The sequence below is a fragment of the Diprion similis genome, chromosome 11 (genome assembly GCF_021155765.1).
Source record: "Diprion similis isolate iyDipSimi1 chromosome 11, iyDipSimi1.1, whole genome shotgun sequence".
Lineage (NCBI taxonomy): Eukaryota > Metazoa > Arthropoda > Insecta > Hymenoptera > Diprionidae > Diprion > Diprion similis.
In genome coordinates, this window is record NC_060115.1 from 856,323 (window position 1) to 877,311 (window position 20,989).

Genomic DNA, 20,989 nt, shown 5'->3' on the forward strand with positions numbered 1-20,989 from the left:
TGTAATGGCGCGATCGAGTAATCGATATCGAGGAATGATCATGAAAGCGGGTAGACGCAATTCGTATTTTATATTGATAAGAAACCAAATATATCTTCACTGCTTACATAGCCATTGCTTATCTTTACCTCTTCACAGTCCGTCTCGGCATACGTATTCCAGATATGAATCTCGAATCAAGACCAATCAAGTCGTGTCATTATTATTATGTTGATAGTGTTGCGTTGGAGATTGCACTTCGTCCGTTTCTGATAAGATATTTTCAACGCCACTTAGGCACTTCTGCAGTGTTGAGTAGAGGTTCTAGTGTCACGATGGATCGTTACTTTGTCGGGTTGATTACTTGCTTCACATTTACGACGTACGTATGTTTCAACCATCTATAAATAGTTAATATGGTTGGTGATATTTATCTTTTCCGCAGAGTATCCTGCTGCGACATCGTCAAGCTAACTTTCCCAAGTGGATTTCGCTTTGGAGCCGCAACTGCCTCGTACCAGATCGAAGGGGCCTGGAATGTCAGCGGTATTAAAAAGTTGATTATTCAGACCTGAAATCCCTGATCACCTTCCACTCGATACGGTTCAACATTTTTCAGACAAGGGGGAAAATATCTGGGACTATTGGACCCACAACTACCCAGAATACATTGCCGATGGCACCAACGGTGACATAGCCTGCGATTCTTACCACAAATACGAAGAGGATGTACAACTCATTAAGTCTGCAGGAGTCAGTTTCCAGGATAAATAGTTCGATGTAACACATTCTCAGGAGGCTTAATAATACGCTTACACTTGGTTTTTCAGTTAGATTTCTATCGATTTTCCATCAGCTGGTCACGCGTCCTTCCGACAGGCTTTACGAACGTAATTAGCGAGGACGGGCTCCAGTACTACAAAAACTTGACCGCGGAGTTAGTGGCGAACGGCATCGAGCCGATAGTGACGATATATCACTGGGATCATCCCCAAGTCATAGAAGATATGGGGGGATGGACGAACGAGCTGATGGTCGATTGGTTCGTCGATTATGCCAGGGTCCTGTTCGAGGCGCTAGGAGATACTGTGAAAAAATGGATCACCATCAACGAACCTCGCAACATCTGCCTCCTCGGATACGAAGACACGCAAAAGGCTCCGGGTAGGCGAGAAATTTCAGTCGAACGACGATGAACGTAGGTAGTTAATGCCGATAATCAAGTTTCTCTAGTTTTCGCTGTGGTTTTTTTCAGGAAAGGTGATTCCTGGCATCGGGGCGTACCTCTGCATGCACAACGTCCTGAAGGCGCACGGCAAAACTTATCGAATGTACGACGAAGAGTTTCGCGATATCCAGCAGGGCATTATTGGCATAGCATTTTCGCTTTTTACAATAATACCAGCGAACTCTAGCGACACTGTATCAGCCGAGGTAGGCTTCCAATTTCAAATAGGATGGAATACTCATCCCATATACATTGGAGATTATCCGGAGGTTATGAAGACCAGGATAGCCATGATCAGCGAAGCTCAAGGTTACCCGAGGTCCCGCCTCCCCGAATTCACGGACGAATGGATCGCCATCATCAAGTGCGTCCATGATGAATTCTCGTAAGTGCCAAAAAGTGATTTTTTGATTGATCAATTTTCCTGTTCTCCAGTGGTAGCTCCGATTTCTTTGGAGCGAACCTTTACACGTCGGGACTCGCCTATCCTGACCCTGACGAGGAGCTCGGCATTTACAACTCAGACAGCGGTATCATACTCGAAGTCAATTCGAGCTGGCCACAGGCGGCCTCCAGCTGGTTATACGTAAATATGTTACGAAACTTGAGCAAGCTGGTATTATTTCCCGATTGAACATCCGTTAACCCCGTAGGTCTATCCTCCAGGATTTGGATACATGCTTCGCCAGATCAGGGACTACTACAACAACCCGCCGGTATGGATAACGGAGAACGGCTACTCGGACAAAGGCGAGTTGGAAGATTATGACAGAATCAGCTACTTCTACGACTACCTGAGGGAACTGCTCATCGCGTTAAAACGAGACGGATGCGACATCCGAGGTTACGCTATTTGGAGTCTGATGGACAATTTCGAGTGGCAAGACGGCATTGCGTGAGTAACAACTCACTGCTTGATCATCTTCGAGGTCAGCAACGAGTCTAACGACAATTTTATACCACCTAGGGATAAATTCGGTATCTACAGCGTGGACTTTGACGATCCTGCCAGAGCCAGGTCGTCCAAGCTGTCAACAGCATGGTGGGCGAAGGTTACTTCAACTCGTAAGCTTCAGCGTGTTCCAACGAACAGTAATGCTCGAATTAAGCTGCCCTGGGAGTGACAGCTTTCACTGTCTTCTTAAATGAGGAATTTCAAAAGGTAGAACGGAATCGAGATAACCTTTCAAGAACAGTTCGCACAAAGAATTCCTCTCGGTTTCTACCTTTGAATCTTTCTGTGTACGCGCGTATTATACCTTTGTATAAATTATCTTAAACATTTCAGAGAAAGCGGTGTAACAAAATAGATTAATTCGTGCGACGTATAACCTCATTGTCTAAATGAAAAGCATTCTTGCATGATGCCAGGACAGGGTGCGTCTTCTCCCTACCGGAAACATTTTGAGAAGGCCAAGCTCTCAAAGGATGAAAGCTCCACCTTGTTTAAAGAAAAATTAAATTCTCCTACCACGTGAACCTTTAATACCGCAGCCCCTCGCAAGCGTTAGCACAATATCTTTCGCCCCAACCACCAAGGCAAACGTAGGTACAAACTGACATGCATGCATGCTGAGTTGTACGTAAGTTCTCGACGCAGTGGCACGCGTGGCTAGCGCTGGTGAATTACATCAAATTCACTCAGCCACTTTTAGGAAAAAATGTCGTTAGTTCAGAAAACTGGATAGTTTATGGTATATTGTCGGTGCAGGTAGAGCGAAATTCTTCCTCGTATCATATGCATCAACAGTTTATTTTTTTCGCGCTAACATCGACCGCAACGACGTCGTTCACCAAATGATGATAATTAGCCCCTTTCGCGCAGAATCGTTGACTTTCCTCTCCACGGTTGCCACCACATGGTGGCTCGTTTAAACCACATCGCTAACGAAGGGTTAATCCTACTGTACATTGACGCGTCGAGGTTAGTGCGTGACGAAGCCGCGTTTACCGCCAGTACCTAACTCCGAACAGAGAGGAACTCGACGAATATTGCCCATAAAGAGTAGCTCGAACCGTTCGATATACACCTACCCCAACACCGCACGATTCAACCCCTGCCGCTTATGAATCCCATTCATTCTTATCCAACGCGGTTTCAAAGGGGGCGAGAGGACTGTAAGTCGACTAGTTGTCGGATGAAAACTTCCTGAATATGAATGATGCAAATGTGGTTCGCTTCAGTTTTTTCTTCACTCCTTCCGTCTGTAATATTTTACATCTGAATCGATGTCAAACAGCGAAGAAGGGTTCGATTTCTTATCATTTTTTCCCTCTTCCAAATTGCTAATTCACAAGTTCAACTCTCGATAAACTTCTCGAAATATTTTGACTCAATAAGGACGTTTAGTTTTTAGATGTTTTTCGTGTGGTTGTAAGAAACAAGCAATTCGTTAGAGAGAATAAAGAGAGAGAGGAAATATCGTAAAGATTAACAGAGAATTAATCCCATACTAAATAGAATTGCCGGAGAATGATAAACGCAAGAAAGTCGGACGTGTGACGAAATGAGATAAAAAAAAAAGAGAGAGAAACGAGGAAGAAGAGAAAAAATAGCTGTAATCGAAAAACATAAAACCGCGAAATGAGGGCGAATCTCACGTGTTGTTACAACAGCCTTTGGGCGACCCTCGATACAGGCACTAGTCCAAATATAGTCGGCGTACATGTATGGGGAGTTTTGTTGTTACGTCTGACCCTTCTATTTCCAGAGGGTATTTCTTCTCCCTAGCTGCCTTCCTTTTCCTCTTTTCATCGCATCACGTTGTCGAGTGGAACGATCCCTGAACGGCGCTGCGACCGGGACACGAAAAGTGGGCGGTGGTGGTAGGCTGGCAAAAATGGTGGCGAGGCTATTCCGTTGACTACGAGCTTAAAGCACACACAGGACTCTCTCCCGCCCTCTCCATCTCTCCATCTCCATAACGGGACACGCGGGCTTACAAAGCTTAAGTGATCCCCACAATAGCGAGCGGTGCGAAAACGAGTCAGCGGTTATCCCGCGGCGACCGGCCGGTCGGCCATAACGCGGCCGTACCGGCAAATCGACCACCCCTAGGTGGGTCGCCACCCTGTGCAAGACACGGAAACGCGGGTGAAACTCACGCGTTTCATACGAAAAAAGGGGGGTAAATGGCGAAAAAAAGCACCATTGCTTCTCCGGCTCACACATCCGATCCCGCATCGCTCTTTTGATAATGCGGTGAATTATGATCGCGGTTATACACTTTGAACGCCGCTCGTATATCTCCGGATCAGCCGGTTATTTCTTTCGCAGATTGTGTATCGGGAAATATTGTCGGCGGGTGGGCGGGGCTGCGAGAGACCGAGCGTAGGTGCCTGTTCATGTCGGAAATGATGAAGGTGGATTTCCTCCGCCGCTGTCCGATCTCTTCTCTACCCCTACGCCGAGGATATGGACCCCCGGTCCTGCCGGTCCACCCCCCATTATATATGTATACGCCGAGCCTTGTGCCCCTCCGATTGAAATCTTGACAAGAGTTATATCACCCTCTTGCAACTCTCCGCCGGAACACCTCAGACAACACCGGAACACCGATCGATCCGCCTTTTCTCGACCATACAATGCTGAGCCGGTATAAAGAGGGAATCCTGCCTCCGAGGCATAATTGCACCGCGACTGATTTTCTTTTCTCGTTAATTCTTTGCAGTCGAGAAAATCTCCCGCAGGTTATAAATATCGTGACAGTTATGAGTGGCAAGGTTTATTTTTACCTACCAACGGCTGGGCTCTTCGTTCGTGAATAACGGATATTCAATCGGTTGGAATCGCGGTGCCAATCAGGTGGAAAAGTTAAAAAATCAATGGATATTGGTCGACCTAGCGCAAGCTTGGATGACCTTTTAACTATGAAGTCTGTGAAATCAGTTGTAATAAAAATTTATCGACAATAGCGAATGCATGGTGAAAACTGGCTGGTCCGAAGTTGCCAATTAAAAAACCTGAACGAAATGATTCCGCACGACAGAAAGCTTTTTTCAAAAATATATCAACCTTGTACCGTTGGATCAATTATATTACTATTCAACAATGAAATTTACGCAGCGTTAAAATTTTATGTGCAGAGTTTTATCCGGATGACGCACAGTGCAAAATGCGTTTAATAGGTACTGGCAGCTTGCGAATAGAATGAATTAACAGTTTAGCCAAACGGGACTAATTTCGTTAATCCCGATGCGATTGCCTGTTATTAGAGTCGCGATTATTGATATTAGCCCGAACACAATCAGAAAACAAACGGGCTTCGGCACGAGTTGCGTTGTGTTAAACGTTATCGTGAAGCGCTTCGAATATCCATGATATTCTGTCCCAATAGCGAATTATCGAACGAGCCGAGCTGCTAATCCCTGGGATCGAATAGCTGGAAATAAAATCGGACATTGGCGATCGTCTTTCGACCCTCTTTCCACTAGCTCGAGGAAAAAAGTCTTGTAGGTACCTAACTAGCCAATTCCGTTGCAGCTTTTGTCCGATTCGATGATTTAGAAGGTAATTTGGCACGCGGCCACCAATCAATGCCTTGCCGCAGATTCGGGCCACTTCGTATATCCGGCTTCCGCAGCCCATCGACGCGGCTTTAACGCTGCACTCGCTTCTCTTCCACCTCCAACCGTTGTAGATACCCACCGGATTTTCACTCCGACGCCATTAGCTCAGAGAGAGATGCTTATCTCTTCGAAGTTGGCTGGTCAATCCGATTCCACTTTTAAGTTATACGAAGTTAGTTAAATGCGAATCTAATTGTAAGATTTTCGTATGAATACATTTGGGTGTGGTCTTCTTTGGGACGCTTGTATGGTCTTGAATCTTCCGGTCATTATATGTCGCAGCGAGCGAAGTCCAGAGTTATTTTTTTCGGGCCATTGTGCCGTTCGAAGGACTGACGAGACCGGCGTTTGAACCTTTTCAACGATTCGGTCGAATCCGTGAACCTTAATTTGGCTCGGCGGTAGTCGAAACGATTGAAAGAATCGCGGTTACGCCCCTGCAGCAAAACAGGGGTTGAACACAAAACTAGGAATTCGTGAGCCGTAAAGGCTGATTGGCCGATCTGATTGTTGGCTACTCCATGGCCCCGGGGGCCTATGTGTACTAAATAAACAGAGCGGAGAGGAGCCGAACTGAACGAAACGAATGTGAGGATGAAGGCTGTCAGTAATTGGAAGGATAGTGATAAAGGTTAGCGGAAGAAAAAGAATATGAAATAACAACAACGCAGGCACGCGAAAGCTGCACCCCTTCGCAAAATCCGCGCTACTGCGGAGGCACCGGCATCTGTGGAGAACTAAACCGCATGCCACGCAGCTCCCCGTTATTCGAGGCATTTAAATGCGTACGAATGCGGAATGCGTAAGTGAGCGCGGAAATTTAGACTATGGCAGATTTAAATGCGGATACACGCCGTCGGCATTCATCCGGGATTGTTGTTGAGCCTGCACGGGGCTTATAAACGTACATAATCCGACATCGATGCCTGTCTGGCATCCGTTTCCGGAATTCAACTGTCCCGGGTTTTTGAGCCGGACAAAACGGGGCAGGAAAAACGCGGCCGCGTGTCCCACTCTTTGTCCATATTTCTCGTCGTTCCCGTCGCTACTTTTCAACGAATGACCAAACGGAAAATAAAATCACGAGGACAGGTAGATCAGCGGAATTTTGTTCGTTATATTTTCTTTGACGTGCACGGTGTAATTGCCAATTTGCTGATCTATTTTTCTCGTTTTATTTTCTTGTTCTCTTCTTCTCTTATTCATCTTCCGTCCTACTAAAATTTCCCGTCCCTTTTTCTCCCCCCGTTTATCTCTCTGTTATTTGCCAGCAGCTGTAAGTAGAGGAATCGTATTTCGTTTGAATATTCGCTTTCACGATCCTTGACAGCTAGACATTGGGTCAGAAACCAGAGGGATGGGAAAATCAGATAGGGGCGAAAGACGAGCGCTGGACAAGACGGCATTGTCTGTCTCTGCGAGACAAAGGACCCGTAGGCACCTGTATTACACCCAAGCTGAGCAGATCTTGCAAGGAAGATCGGGATACATTCAGTTTGATTAAAAGGCGTGACAATCGGGGGCGAGAATTTGGCTCGAAAATCACTCTTGCAAATTGTCCACAGTTAACCGCTGTCAAAATTACAGCAAAAATTTCTTCTCGTAGGGATAAACTCGATGAAACGAAGGTGACTTCAATCTCGCACCACGTTTCTTGGGAAGCCTCGCTGCCCTGCCGAAATCGAATGCAAGAGGGGGTGAAAGGGCGAATCGACGGAAACAAAGTGGCCAATATATAAATACTTGATACAGGGGAGAACTCCTCTCAGCCGGAACTCGTACTCCGATACCAAAAGCGAAACTGCGGCACTCAGTCACGTGGCTTGTATTTCTAGTATTCACCCCCACCCCTATGAATCCCTCCGACATTCTTCTAGCGACACCCGCGACGTTATATCGAGCATTTGCCGTGCTTTGCATATCCAAAAACCCCTTTCGATCAGGGAACGTGTACATTTTGCTGACGAATAATGAAGCGATTCGTCCTTGTGAACGTGGTGAAACCCGTGAGGAAAAAAGATGACGATCGGTGGACCCGGTGAAGAAAGTAGGAAAACAAGAACGGTTTCTCGTTTTTCGTCGGTGGAGAAAGCTACTTCGAAAGTGTTTTAAAATTCTGTTTGAAAAGTTTCCCGAATGCCTTGGAAGGGGGGAGCTGCGTCAGCCAAAATGTTCGGCAGCGTCACTTCGCGTCGCCTATTTTAGTTTCCCGAAGAAGATTTCCCTATTTTTCTCATATACCTACCAGTTCCAGAGAACTGCTGTCACCTTCCGCTCCGCGCCGAAAAACTCGGAACTTTCAAACGGAGGTAAAAATTCCGAAGGAACGAATTCGCTCCAAGTTTCTACCGGGGTGACAGTCTGCGGGTATCACCCACCCACCAAACCACCCTGTGCAATCCGGGGCAAGACCTAAACTGAAAAACTTCAAGGGGTGGGATGCCCACTTGTCGCTACAAGATCCTCCAAGGGTGCGAAAAGGGTTGTCGTGTAATAACAGGGAAGTCGATAAACTGTCGTGCAGGGTGAGAATCAAGACGCTCTTTGAACTTTTTTCAACCACAAGTTTTAAACGGTATGCCTGATAATTGGGGCAATTGATCTGTGCGGTGTGCTTCGCGAATTTGAGGGGCGGGGGAGGGTGCAAGAAAATTATATCTCTTGACGAATAAAATATTACCCGAAAAGGCACCTTGGAATGTGTTTCAAACCACCCTACACCACCTTGAATTGTTCACGATATTGTTCCCGTGTTGCGGGAAAGCACAGGGTGAGCTTTCGTCGCACAGGCTAAGATAGCTTCCAGAGGAAACAATACGCCTAATGGCCGGAGTCAGGATCCCGCTTTGCAGACGCCTCGGGCTCTGAATCCTCCCAGCTACTTCCCTCCGTCACCATTTCGGCCGACTCACCCCAGATCGGCTAAACACCCTGGAAGCGATGCTCGGCCTCCCTATAAACCGGAGATTCACTGATGACAATGAGGACTCGTCGGTACCGACGACAATGGATGCAAACTCCGATACAACCCCTCCTCGATTCCCCAGGTTCTCGTGTACTCAGCTCTACCCCTGTAGGACAAACTTTATCCGTCTGTTGATTCTCGACTCATGCAGGCTATTCTCTTATTCTCTTCCCAAAACGTCACCCTGTTTCGCACCTCGGAATATTCAGAGCCGCTGTAAACCTGCCGGTATTATCCTTCTTCAGTAAATATAAGAATATGAAAATATTCTTTACAGTATTCTTCGTAATTTCAAAGGTCCAGGTAGAATCCGTTCATTTTGTCTTATCAGGAAATTTTAGTCACTAATTATTATCGTTTGGCAACGACGAAATCTAGTCGAGAGCATTCAGAATGGATTATTTCGATTTAAATTAGTACGCGAAACAGTTTTGTGGGAATGAAAAGAAAGTCGAATTTTTACCTCCTTGTCTTTATTGCTTCTCCCCCGCTCTTTCCGAGGTCGTGTATCTCGCGAAAACCCGCAGTTACGTCAGACTGCCTGCGAAATATATCTGCGAGGAAGAGACTCGTGAATTCTGGATATAGTGAAAAGTCAACTCACGTTCCGTCCCCGTGTATAAATAATAATGGTAATAAACACGCACAATGACCCGAGCCAAAGCAGCGAGGTGGATGATTGAACGTGTGTCGGGAGTTCTGCAGGTTCTAGAAGGCAATTTCGTTTCACTTTACTGCTCATCGATTTATATTAACCGTCCAGGCAATAAAATTCTACGCTATTTTCCATGGTTATCATTCTTCTCGCGATCGTATCGCCGGTAGCTTATCTGTGAGCTTTTCATCTGTTGGTATTGATGTGTTTTTCACAATTGCAATGTCGAGTAATGCGATGATTTGGAAAACCATCGAACGCCGATCTACGAGCTCTCCCAATTAAGAGCGTCATTAAGGGTTATAAAAAACATGTTCGTCGAAACTGGGTCAGCTAGATGGGATGCGATTGAGCGAAGCGACATTTCATGTCCGTGAATAACAGTAGAGCACCCCATGATTTCCTGTCTTTAAACAACAGGCGTAATCGTTTGGCATACAAGTCTGTAGAAATTCCTCAACATTACTACCAAATGATGTCCATAAGTGTGATGTGCCTCGTTTGGTTCACCGTTAACGATGTCAATATACAGTAAATGTATAATAGAAGCAATATCGACCCCCTAATGGGCAGATAATGGCAGCGATATACATCGAATGATGTCACGTTAATTTTCATAAATACCGAGAGTATTGATTGACGATTGAATCCAGTAATTTCCAGCTGACCATACGCCAAAGAAATATAAAGCACACTAACGTTGATGCCTGAGGTAAAAGCAAAGTCGTCCGCATACCTACCACACATACTTTACGACGCAACTTTTTTCATTCGAACTAATCGAGCCAAGAGGGTGAACTGTGGGTATAAGGCACATGAATACAGTTTGCGAAAAGACGTGGAAAACTTGGCGAAGGCTTATTCGTCAATATTGCGTTGTTTTCCGTGTTTTTTCCCCTCCTCCTTTTTTCTCTCACCAAGACTTCTATCTGTATTGAAAAAGCAATCTCCTCGGGCTTGCCGATAAACTTAACACGATATCTGGCTATCCAGCCAAGCGTTCAAGAATGTAGATGGGTTGATAGGTACGTTCCTGTTTCTATTCTTGTTCATGACTATCTATGCAAGAATCTTTATCAACCGTAGGATAGGCGAACATTATACTGTCTACCGAAGTACAGCCGTCTATCACGCACCCAGGTACGAACTGAGTGTTTATGTCCTATAGTTTTATTGACTTGGTACTGAAAGCTGTGAACGTTGAGGTTGAACATTTTGCTTCGTCCATATCTAACAACAAGTTTTCTGTTTCCAATCTCCGTGAATCACCTGAAAAGCATTTTCTTTCATCTTTTTACCATTTGTATGGAGATGTTCTTTTTCCTTACTGACTTTCTTGGTGGCAATTTACGTTCAAAAAACATTCTACTCGAGGAAAAAAATTATTCCAAGATGAAAATAGTTGTGAGCAAAAAAATCAATCATAGCACTTTATGACGTGTGATCTTCAAAAATGCTGTCTTGCCGCAAAGCGGAACGTCCGAATGATTTTTTTCGTTTTCATTGTTGGTGGTTCGCAATTGATGTAATATAAGTTGTTGAACAAAGAAAAGATTACACGCTTCTCCAACTCTGCCGGTCATTCTACTCTTGTGAATGCTTCGAAGAACCGAAACGTCAACCGGAACGTCAAGGCTTTTGTATCCGTCACCTGTACAGGTACCTCAAACTTTACCTTATAAAAGACAATATTTGCACGTGCGGTGAAAGAGGAGAAAGAAAGAGGTCCGGAGGGAAGGAGAAAAAACGAGGGAAAACGAGGCGGGGATGGAAAAGAATCCCAAGAGGACCGAAATGTAAACCCATACAACAATCGTACAATAAACCTGTATCATCCACACGCGAGATGAAGGCGGGACAGACTCTCTGCACACAACCCATCCGTCCTGGACAACGCCTCGTGGGACCCTCGTCAAGCTCTGCGTTCTGCCCTCCCCCATCCTTATCTCGTGCTTTCCCTCGCTCTCTCTCTTTCCCTTTCCGTATCTATCTCTTTCTCCCTCGACGTCCCGGGGTCACGAGCTGCAAAGGTTAAGGGGGGCACAGAGGGCACCCTCATTATGCCGAAGTTTGAGCCCCTTGTCTTGAGGGTTGCGTATTGTTTTAGGCTGGTCCTTCCGAAAATTGCTACCCAGACGGTTCTGCGACGATAATATACGCGGGCCGACGGTTGTAGGTGACCGACTTGGAAACACGCGGGAAGGTTCGTCGCAAGGGTATTCTTTTGATTGGTAAGAGGGTTGTGGCTCGGCTTGACGCCTTGCGGTGGAAAACAGGCACTTGATTGACAAAAGCTCGCTCACTTCAGTCTCACACCGCAGGGACGATGCGGAAGTGTGTTTTGTCCCGCTTTCGTCGTTATTCCCATGCGTACCGGCGCCGAGTCCATTGTCACATAATGTCGGTGAGAAAATTGAAAAAAACGTTAATGACATCGGGTGGAGCGCGGCTCGTACCCCGTAATTGGAGGCGGGAAGCGGGAGGCGGCGGCTCGCTTCCTGCTCACGTACGTATTACCAGTAAGGCTAATTTGTTTCACAAAGGAAATGCGGCGACCGTGTTCCCCACCCTCGAAGGGATAGTGAAAGTGTAATTTAAAGATCACAACAGCCACCGCAGTGTACAGAGTGCTGCTTTACCGGGGTAATCAATTGTTGTGAGGCGTCACCGCGAGCTAGTTTACCCCCGTATTTTCTCAAGCACCACCCGTGGGCAGCTCTCGAGATCAAAGGCGTTGAAAACCCGATTCCTTGAGCCTGAGTTCGAGTTTTCGAGGAAAAATTTCAAGTCGACGAGCTCAATTAACTCAACCGAACTCTGTTAGAGGAGCAATGCTAAAGCTTTACGAATTGGTGACAGCGGTGGAACGGCCGATGAATTTCAGAATTTCAAAATCGTGCACCAGCGCAGTTTCGAAGTGACGGGGTTGAAGCTATTCTCTGGGCAGGTTGGAAAGGGAAGAAGAGAAGGGAGAGGCTGGGTGAGACTAACCGCTTTAGTTGAACGACGGTACGTGCGATTTTGTTCTTTTTCACGGTGAAACTTCTTCTCTCGAGGTACAGCGAATACCCTGCACGTGATAAAGCAACCTCGGGAAGTCGTTACAGTCACTGAGCCCCGGGACCCGGGTAAGACGAACAGATCGTCTTCGCGTGCGCCGCAGTTTCGGCTCGATACTCGCGGGACCGGAGAGGGCAGATTGATACGCGTCTCACTTTCTTATTCGCGTCTTTGTCATCGCGGCTTAAGGAGCGAAAGAAAAAACGCAAGCTGCACCAAAGTAAAAGTAAAACTTCTCCCTCCTTAAACCCCGCTTGCATTTCTTTGCGAGTAACGCCTCGAGCCGCCTCTTCAGAAGCAAAAGAACTGAAAAAGCTCTCTCCGTGCATCGAAAGCGTCCATCCACGTTTATTCACCGCATCCAGGAGGGTTCGCAATTCCGAGCGTGAGGTCAGAAGGGTGCAGACGGGGGCGGCGGTGGCGCCTCACCCTCCCCGATGCTCCCGGCACGGTTAACGTCTGTCACTGGAATCTCCTGTCTCTGCGAGGTAGAAAGGTAATTTGTGTCAACCTGACAGATAGACAAGACGAACTGACAGTCGTGAGATACGGCGATGTTGCTCAACTTATTTTCCAATAAAAAACGCCGATTTAATGCCGTCATTTCGTTATAACGCGGAGAGAATTCACTTCTGAGCCACTCAATGCTTTCCGAAAGTTGCACACAGATTCTATAAGTTGATTCGCGAATATGTTCATTGAGGTTTTTGTTCTTGTATTTCAACGAACGAAGCTATTCCCGAGACCACGCGTCTGCAATAGATAAACGTCAAAGGATCAGACCGTGAAATATTCGCTTGGAAATTTCTCTGAGACCTTTTGATTTACTAACAAACTCTTGATTTGGCAATTTCCGAGTTACCTGTTCCTCCCGCAAGTCACAGAACGTCTGTATTATTTCCGTTAAAATGTTCATAACGTATTTCACGAGCCTTAGCTGTATTCCTACAGCTCGAGTAATACTGAAAATTACAAATATCTGAAAATTTATTCTCAGCGTTTGAGGGAACTTTGAGGAAAATATTACCGCCAGATTTCAGAGCGTTCCTTGCTTCTGAGATACGCAATTTCCGGCAGTGTTCAAATAACTACACGATGACGGACTAAACTGTGGAGTGGAAATTGGCGAAGTATCGAAAATCTGAACGATCCAACGTACGAATTGGCCTTATAACCAAGGATCAGGCACACCGCTTTAGGCGGAGGTAAATGAGTTTGTTGTCCGGTTAACGGTCGACCCTGTACCGATTGGGCGACGGTATATTGGAGGGCGAAGGCACGTATAGGTAACGTGTGACCGAGGGGGTGAGGGAGCGAAGGTATCGAAGCGGATATTGGCTCCAATTAGAGGAATTTCCGAATCCCTTGAGTATTTTGTCACGGATCGAGCACTCTGCACCACCCTGTAGGACCCGCTCCGGGCAAATATTTTGAAAGCGGAGGGCCTCGATGCCTCTTTTCCTCGCTCAGCTGTGGGAGGCCTGGATGAGGAGAACCTAGACTGTCTCCTGGCACTCGAGGCAATCCAATTACTCGGGTGGCAATACATTCCCGTTTCGGTTGTTCCGCTTAATTAACAAGATACGTAACCCATTTGCCCTTTGTCACGTATATCTTACCGGATCTTATCTCTCATGTCTGGGAGTCGCGTTTTTCAACTCCGACACATACGGTCGCTGTCTCTCTCTCTCTCTCTCTCTTTCTCTCTCTGTCATTCTCTTTAGTCAACTCCGCGTCTTATATACGCTAAAGCTACGCCGAGTTTAATTAATTTACTCTTCTCCTAAGTGCACGTCTCCCTCCATCGCTTCCTTTTCTTCTTTGAATTTCCCTCACCCTTTTTTCTTCCGACTTGTTCTCCCCCTTTTTTTACTCTAATTATCCTCAATTACTAGCTCGACACTTCAGCCGCGTCGTCGATTGCTCGAAATTGTATTTCTAAATACGATTCCATTTTCTGACGTCTTCGGAGTACTTTCACCTTCTTATAGGTACTTTTTACAAATTAGAAACTGTTTAAATTTAGGGGGAAAAACAAAAGCTACCTTAATTCACTCAGTCCGCTTCACTGTTGTTCGAAGTTTGAGGCTTCTGAGTTCAGGAGACGACACGATGGTAATTGGAAACAGGATCCAGCTCGTATTCTTGGAGTTCCTTCGTATCAAAACGCGAGTACATGGAGAGTGTACGTGGCGCAGAGTGAGGTGGTAAGTAAGTTCGAAAGCGAAGTAAATATTCGAACGAGGAGGAAGATGATAAGGAGGAGAAAGTCGAGTGACGGCTGCACGGTCGGGTTCGGGTTCACAATTGAAGATCTCGTCGATTCTTCACCCCCTGGAAAAAGTGTGCGTGTGTTTGTGTTTATCTGCCTGTCTAACTGTCTGCCGGTCTGTCGTAGTACTTTTTAAGTAGGTAAATCAATTTCCGAGTTCGGCACCAGCGCCCCGACCTTTACACCCGCGGTACCGTCGACTCGCATCCCCAAGGAATCCCGGGAGGCACAGGTCGACCCTCTTTCCCGGATACGGAGGAGTCAAGGTTCTCCTGTATTCTAAATCAAAGTTCCCATCTTCGGGTTCCGGGAAACGGAGAGGGAAGACCGGATTCCATGTCGCGAAGGTACAAGATCGAGGAATTTTTCATTGCAGACACAACGAGTTCCCATGTTCCATGGAGCGCAGCGCGTGTTGTACTTTTCAGTGAAAATCTCGATCCAACGTCGTCTCCTAGCATGGCCTTCTAGTCTCCGATTGGAATTCCAATCAATTCCGCACCCCGGATCCACGGCTGCAACAGCTGATGGCTCCTTTCTTCCTGTCCGCTTTTAAATTAAACAACCGTCGAGTGAAAGGAGAAAGTCGTGGAGTCGGCCTTCAGCGGGTCGCCAGGCTTCTACCAAAACGGTGGCCAAACGCCGTCCCGCCGCCGACTCTTCGTCCGCGAGGGGAATTCTAATGCACACATTCCGCACATATTGCTTTTATGCGATCCACGGTCCGTTTTAAATATGAACGCAAACGCTCGCCGCAAACGGAATACAAATCTCCCGCCACCGCGATGCGCACCTTATGCACGGGGATTTCGGTCCCACCCTCGCCTAGGACCCCGACTTTTTTGTGGTACTTATCGTTTACCGGGCGTTATACTTCCCTTCCTCACTCACCCCACACGGAACCCGATCGGCTTCGAGCTTTTTTTCGGATACCTCGACCTCCGAGGTTCCTCAGTCTCGGACTATATACACACGGAGTGTCGCGGAGAGACCCTGTCGTCGATGATGTCCTCTCCGTGACTGGAAATGAAAATTCCTTGGGGGCGAGAGAAGAGGAAAAAACAGGAAAGACGGGGCTGCTGAAACTTTTTTTCATGGGGTGCACGGCGGCCAACAAATGGAGGTATTAGAGAAAAAATCCTGTCCTCGTTCCGGGTGAATAAGAAATGGAACGGAGAGAGAAAAAAGAGAACGATGCAAAAAAGCAGGAAGAAGAATCGGGAATCTATATTGCCGATGATCGTCTCCCGTCCCCAATAATATTAACCTGCTAAGGCAAAACAAAGAAGGGTTGTCACCGCTTTTTATACGTAGACGGGAATGTATAGATGCGTGAGAGTTATTTTTCTCTCAATCAGTTCTTTTTCACCGCAATGCGTGTAGTAAAATTTCCCGCTCCGTTGAATTCTTGGCTAACTGGTGAAGCTATAGGATGGTGATCGTTTCCGATACCTACAAAATCCAACTTCCGATGTAGTTTGCATTAATACGTCGTATTATTCCTGTTCACCTAGTTCGTTTATCCCATCCTATAGTTCAACCGTTCAATCACTGGGATATTAGGGATGCGGAGATGCGGAATTAGGTCGGGGAAACAAAGATGCTGGAGAAAAATATGTTCGAGACAATGAAAAATCAACCCGACGTTCAATAATACAAGAAAGTATATGTATACATATATGTATACATTATATACCTACTTTGAGATGGGTTAAGTGGGGGAAAAAATATGGGGATGATCATTTAGCGGAGAAAAAAAAAGCTCCCCAGGGGGTCCCTTGATTTCGAGGAGTCGTCGATATCGTTCCAAGCCTCTCTCTCTCTCTCTCTTTCTCGATTACTTCCCGCTTGTCCTCTCCAACACCGGCATCGTATCTTCGATCTGCCTCCCCCCCTTCCCTGGTTCTCTCCCTTGCTTACCGCGGCTTCCTTCTTATAAGCCCTTGAAAGTGTGGAGAAAGAAGATTGAGAAAGTTTTTAAGCAGAGGCTTATCTACTGCCAAGAATATTTCTTAGAAGCCCTCAAACGGCCCACGAGTAGGCGTGACGTGATCCATCACGTCATTTTCTCCAAACTTATGCCCACGCTTTCTCGCATAGATGGTACGGGTGTACAAGTTTACTTTTATTCTCTTTTTTCTCATCATTTTTTCTCTGCTAATTTTTTCGTCGATCTGGTTTATCGTTGAATTGATTTTAACATATCACGTAATGAACGTGTCTCGCAAGAACATAAATATTCAAAACGATGTGATCAATTGATCAGGAGATGTAGCCACAAAATTGAAAATGCTTTGCGTAATTCATCATCTTTTGGTTCAGAAATGAATTTTCGCTTAGAAATATTGTATTCGAATAATCGTACATCATACTACTTTGACACGCACCGCCGACGCAGAACCAATCGGGGACTGTGACAAGGTAGCTCACATTCCTTCGGGACCCATTAGAGAGCAATGTAACATGGTGGCTCCGGTCTATTCACCACTGATTTTTTACCTATTCAACACCGTGCGCTCGTCAATTTCATCGCAAATCCGAAACTCGAATACCCCAAAATAACCGGCCTGAATCGATTCTCGGAAGTGGTCAATGGCTTTTGATTTCTGTAATAATCCTTCCATTTCAATCGAATCACGGAACATTGGGGAATCGGGAACGTGGTTGGAGGAATCTAATTTGATAATCACACTGAGGAATTATCGTCTGATTGACCTTTCTCGCAATCCGTTACACCGTACGATTACAGCCTTGTACAATCCACGGCACGGAAATTCTCAGAACTCGTGCAGAGCCAGCAGAGTGTATATAATTGGTTACCGCTAATTGCGGTATTAATAGTGATATAATCGGGCCGGCAGCTATAGTCGCAGCTACAGGAATAGTACGTCGAATTAGGAGGATATAGCGGTGAGCTAGACCAACAATAAGGGAAAGCTAATCCACAGCGCTACAATCTCTGGGAAGAAAATCGGTGTGTCTGTAGTAATTTCGGTACGAATTTGCTGATTAAGCGTGTCCGAGTTGCAGGCGGAAAAATTATAATAAATATCGGAGTAAAACGAATTTCCATAACCAGAGAGATGGGAGGACGATTTAATGGCTGCTCGTGCAGGTGTCAGGGAACATACGACTCGGAAATATTAGTCGCAAGCAATCGATCAAACAATCCAGATCCAACCCTCGTCACGAAGGCGGCTTCCTTTCTTCCACGCTTCGACTACTCGGCTAGGGTCGAGAACGAGGAAGCGGCTTATCGGGGCGTAGGAAGCGAAACACAGCCGGCTAAGGATCACCTGTGAGTATAACGATCTCGGCCGCGAACGTTCCGACACTCGGTACACATATACACGCAAGCTTACCGTTGCCCAGACACACGGGCACGAAAGACAAAGTAGCTCCTGCACAATGTCTATAACCCTCGAGTGAACGAACCGGTCTGTAATCAATCAGCAATCATGATCGAGCACTGTTAATGGTCGGGAATGAGATATCCGACTAATCGGTATATCTGCACTAGAGTACCTACAATAATAGTCGAAAGGAATAAAAGCACGAAATGGAAAGGAAAACGGAACACTGCAGGCTGGTCGTTAGTTGTGGAAGAACGGAAACGGAAACGGAAAAGGTGGTGCCACCCGATTCGGGAAAACCTGTCACACGTTGAACTGAATCAGAAATTTGTCGATTTGTAGGTACGTAACGACGTCAATTTTTCCGCACGTGACTTGTGTTACTCGTACAGCCATACCTGCGGTTCCAAAGTGAAAAATAAAACATTGGCCGTTTTTATCCACCGGTATTACGGCCGTGGATGCGGAATGAGTTTTAGAACGAAGGTGCGAAATTCAGGATCGCGAACGGCAAGTATAACCCAACCCATCTCTACCCAAAGCCTCTAGTCCTGGCGTATGATGAATAACTAAAGGGGGTACGTCACTCGCCTGATCCACCCCAAGGTTTTGCAATATTTTACAGCCAGCTGACGCAAAACTTTGCCGCTTCTCATATGAAAATTCTTATCGTTGGAAAATTCTATCTCGCACATACCCGTGGAACCCACATATCCACTTATAACCTTCACTCGTTTGCTCGCCGTGTCTTGACACATATCGCACGATGCTGTCCCGATGCGATACGCATACGTACCTCCCTTACCCCATTGACGAACAAGGAAACAGCCAGTAACAACCTGCTCAAAGTTCATACAACTTTTTCCTTCTCGTGAATGGGTGTCTCCACTTTTTATCTCCCAATACCGATCAGGGAGGATTTTTATACAGTAAAAACTCTAGACGAGGAATGAAAATTGAATTCACCCAGAGCAATCTTCAGGCTGCAAAATCTGTATTGGATCAAATCAATTAGCTCCTTAACCCTGAATGTTCATTTCAAACACGGGATATCGAATTGGATTCAAGATGTTCGAGAGGGGATCGGGAGCCGGTCAATCCGACTCGCAGTTACGGAGCATGTTTACACAAGTCTAAATGTGTTTTGCCACGTCGGTTCCGCACCTCACATGCCTTGCGGAGGCGTTATTTGGCAAAGCCTTCGGGGGTGAGAGCCGGCTTCCCACTCAACTCACTTCGAAATAGGCCAAGCCTCTGGGTTTGATTCGCGCGTATCGAACTGGTATATGGCTTGCAGGGCCCTGGCAGCATGAAAAACCGATGAAAGAATTCGTTGACGGATTGATTTTCACTCATATTTGTATAGAATTTACCATTTTTCTTTCTTCCTTCCGTTTCGGGGCGACGAAATAAAGAACCGGCATCGATCATCGGCTGCAGGTAGCCACGGGAATACGAAGTTATTATACCGAATACCCGAGGCGTGTGGGGAGGTTTAATAGAGAGTAGGTTTGACGTGAGCGAGATTGAGAACGATGCGAAGCTTTCGACAACCCCTCAACGGGTTTTGACTAATGACCTTCGCGATGTGTGGCTTGAGGGGTAGGCAAGAAGGAGCAGGAAGAAGGGAGGCTTTGTATTAATACCAGAGTAGTACCAGGTCTAAGTACCGACTATTATCTCGTGTTTCCAGAAGTTTACCCTGCTCGGGGCTAGAAAGCGGTGGGTGAATCCCTTTGTAGGAACATAAAAGCTGATGCGCCAGCCCCGGTGGTCTACGGACCCCAAACGGTGGGGTCGACGGGGCGCCGATTTGCGATCACGAAAGCACGCGATCAGCCGGACCGCGAAACCTCGCGACGTTTCTTATTCAACCCAACAAATGGGTTATAGGTTCTCACAAGCTTGGCCCGAGATGTACGCCTGCGGATGCTGGACGCGTCAAGGAACTAAGTAATAAGACAGCGATGTCGGCCTGGCTGGCAGCCAGCCGGGGGTGGTTTATTAACGTGATGAATGATAACCGGACCCCGGGAAAACGGCGAGATGAGACAGAGTTGAGGTAGGGATGTGGCGCAGTCGGTAATGCAGCGACCTCCACGCTGCTACGCGTCTGACGAATACAAATCACTTCTGTCTCGTGTGGGTTATTCCCTGCGTCCTTTCCTCTCCCGCAACCTCCCGACGAGCTGGATGGCTGGCTGGCTAGAGAATAAGGTGAAACAGGACCGGATAAGATGGAAGCTCCCGGGGTTTCGGTCGGACGAATGAAATTCATCCCGGATAACCGAAAGGTTCGCCTCTTCGCCGAGGAGAGCGCGGTCCTTATACCCGCCATGCTTCTAGACCGCAAAACACCGACTCAACCAGGGTCCAGGACCGACCGAATTCTTGGCCGCGGTTCAAACCCATCGCGGTATACCGAGTCAGCCATGGGTTCATAACGCGGAATGAAACTGGGGACAAGTGATGTATGAAGTCCCGTAGAAATGTGCTTCCAGACTGTATAACTCCGTGAGTTACATCATATATATAAATATATATATACCTATATATATGGGTGTGTATAACCAGACCTTGTGACAGGGGATTGCATTCGTCATTTTACAAAGCTCGAGTTCGTTCCCTTTCTGTCTCGGTCTCCGGCATTTTTCATCCTCACTTTCATCAACCGTCATTCCTTTGCCCCTATTCTCTACTCCTGAAATTGATGATGCTGCGCACCCTTCGAACATCACGCCTTGTTCGTGCCGATTTTTTACCTACTCCGAAATCACAGCTTTTCCATATCGAGCTTCGAGCTTTCGCGATCAGCTGACCGGGAAGCTGACGCTGGTTCAAATCTCGAAGTCCAAATTAATCCTGGAAGTGTTGCAGGGACTGCACCGCAGCGTATAAAGCATATCGC

General features: G+C 46.5%; 3 protein-coding genes across 3 annotated transcripts in view; 2 read left to right on the forward strand and 1 right to left on the reverse strand.

Moving 5' to 3' along the window:
- LOC124412525 (protein O-mannosyl-transferase TMTC1-like) overlaps positions 1-20,989 on the reverse strand; it is a 143,739-nt gene that overhangs the window by 87,241 nt on the left and 35,509 nt on the right. The window lies entirely within an intron of this gene.
- Positions 304-2,434, forward strand: LOC124412526 (myrosinase 1-like). Its single transcript, XM_046892470.1, has 8 exons — positions 304-361; positions 425-525; positions 599-732; positions 810-1,143; positions 1,235-1,571; positions 1,643-1,793; positions 1,861-2,102; positions 2,175-2,434. The coding sequence occupies exons 1-8, from the start codon at positions 315-317 to the stop codon at positions 2,329-2,331; spliced, it is 1,503 nt and encodes a 500-aa protein (XP_046748426.1). The 5' UTR covers positions 304-314; the 3' UTR covers positions 2,332-2,434.
- Positions 14,515-20,989, forward strand: part of LOC124412537 — a 35,203-nt gene continuing 28,728 nt past the window's right edge. The window contains exon 1 of the mRNA XM_046892494.1: positions 14,515-14,663. Coding sequence (XP_046748450.1) covers positions 14,569-14,663 — 95 coding nt within the window. The 5' untranslated portion in view covers positions 14,515-14,568. The remainder of the gene's footprint in view (positions 14,664-20,989) is intronic.

What these genes read in the sequence shown, in the direction of transcription:
- LOC124412526 (XM_046892470.1), top strand. Translation starts at nt 315, where the DNA reads ATGGATCGTTACTTTGTCGGGTTGATTACTTGCTTCACATTTACGAC. An exon ending in AGGGGCCTGGAATGTCAGCG is followed by an intron (nt 526 to 598) that starts GTATTAAAAAGT and finishes AACATTTTTCAG; the next exon opens with ACAAGGGGGAAAATATCTGG. An exon ending in AGACACGCAAAAGGCTCCGG is followed by an intron (nt 1,144 to 1,234) that starts GTAGGCGAGAAA and finishes GGTTTTTTTCAG; the next exon opens with GAAAGGTGATTCCTGGCATC.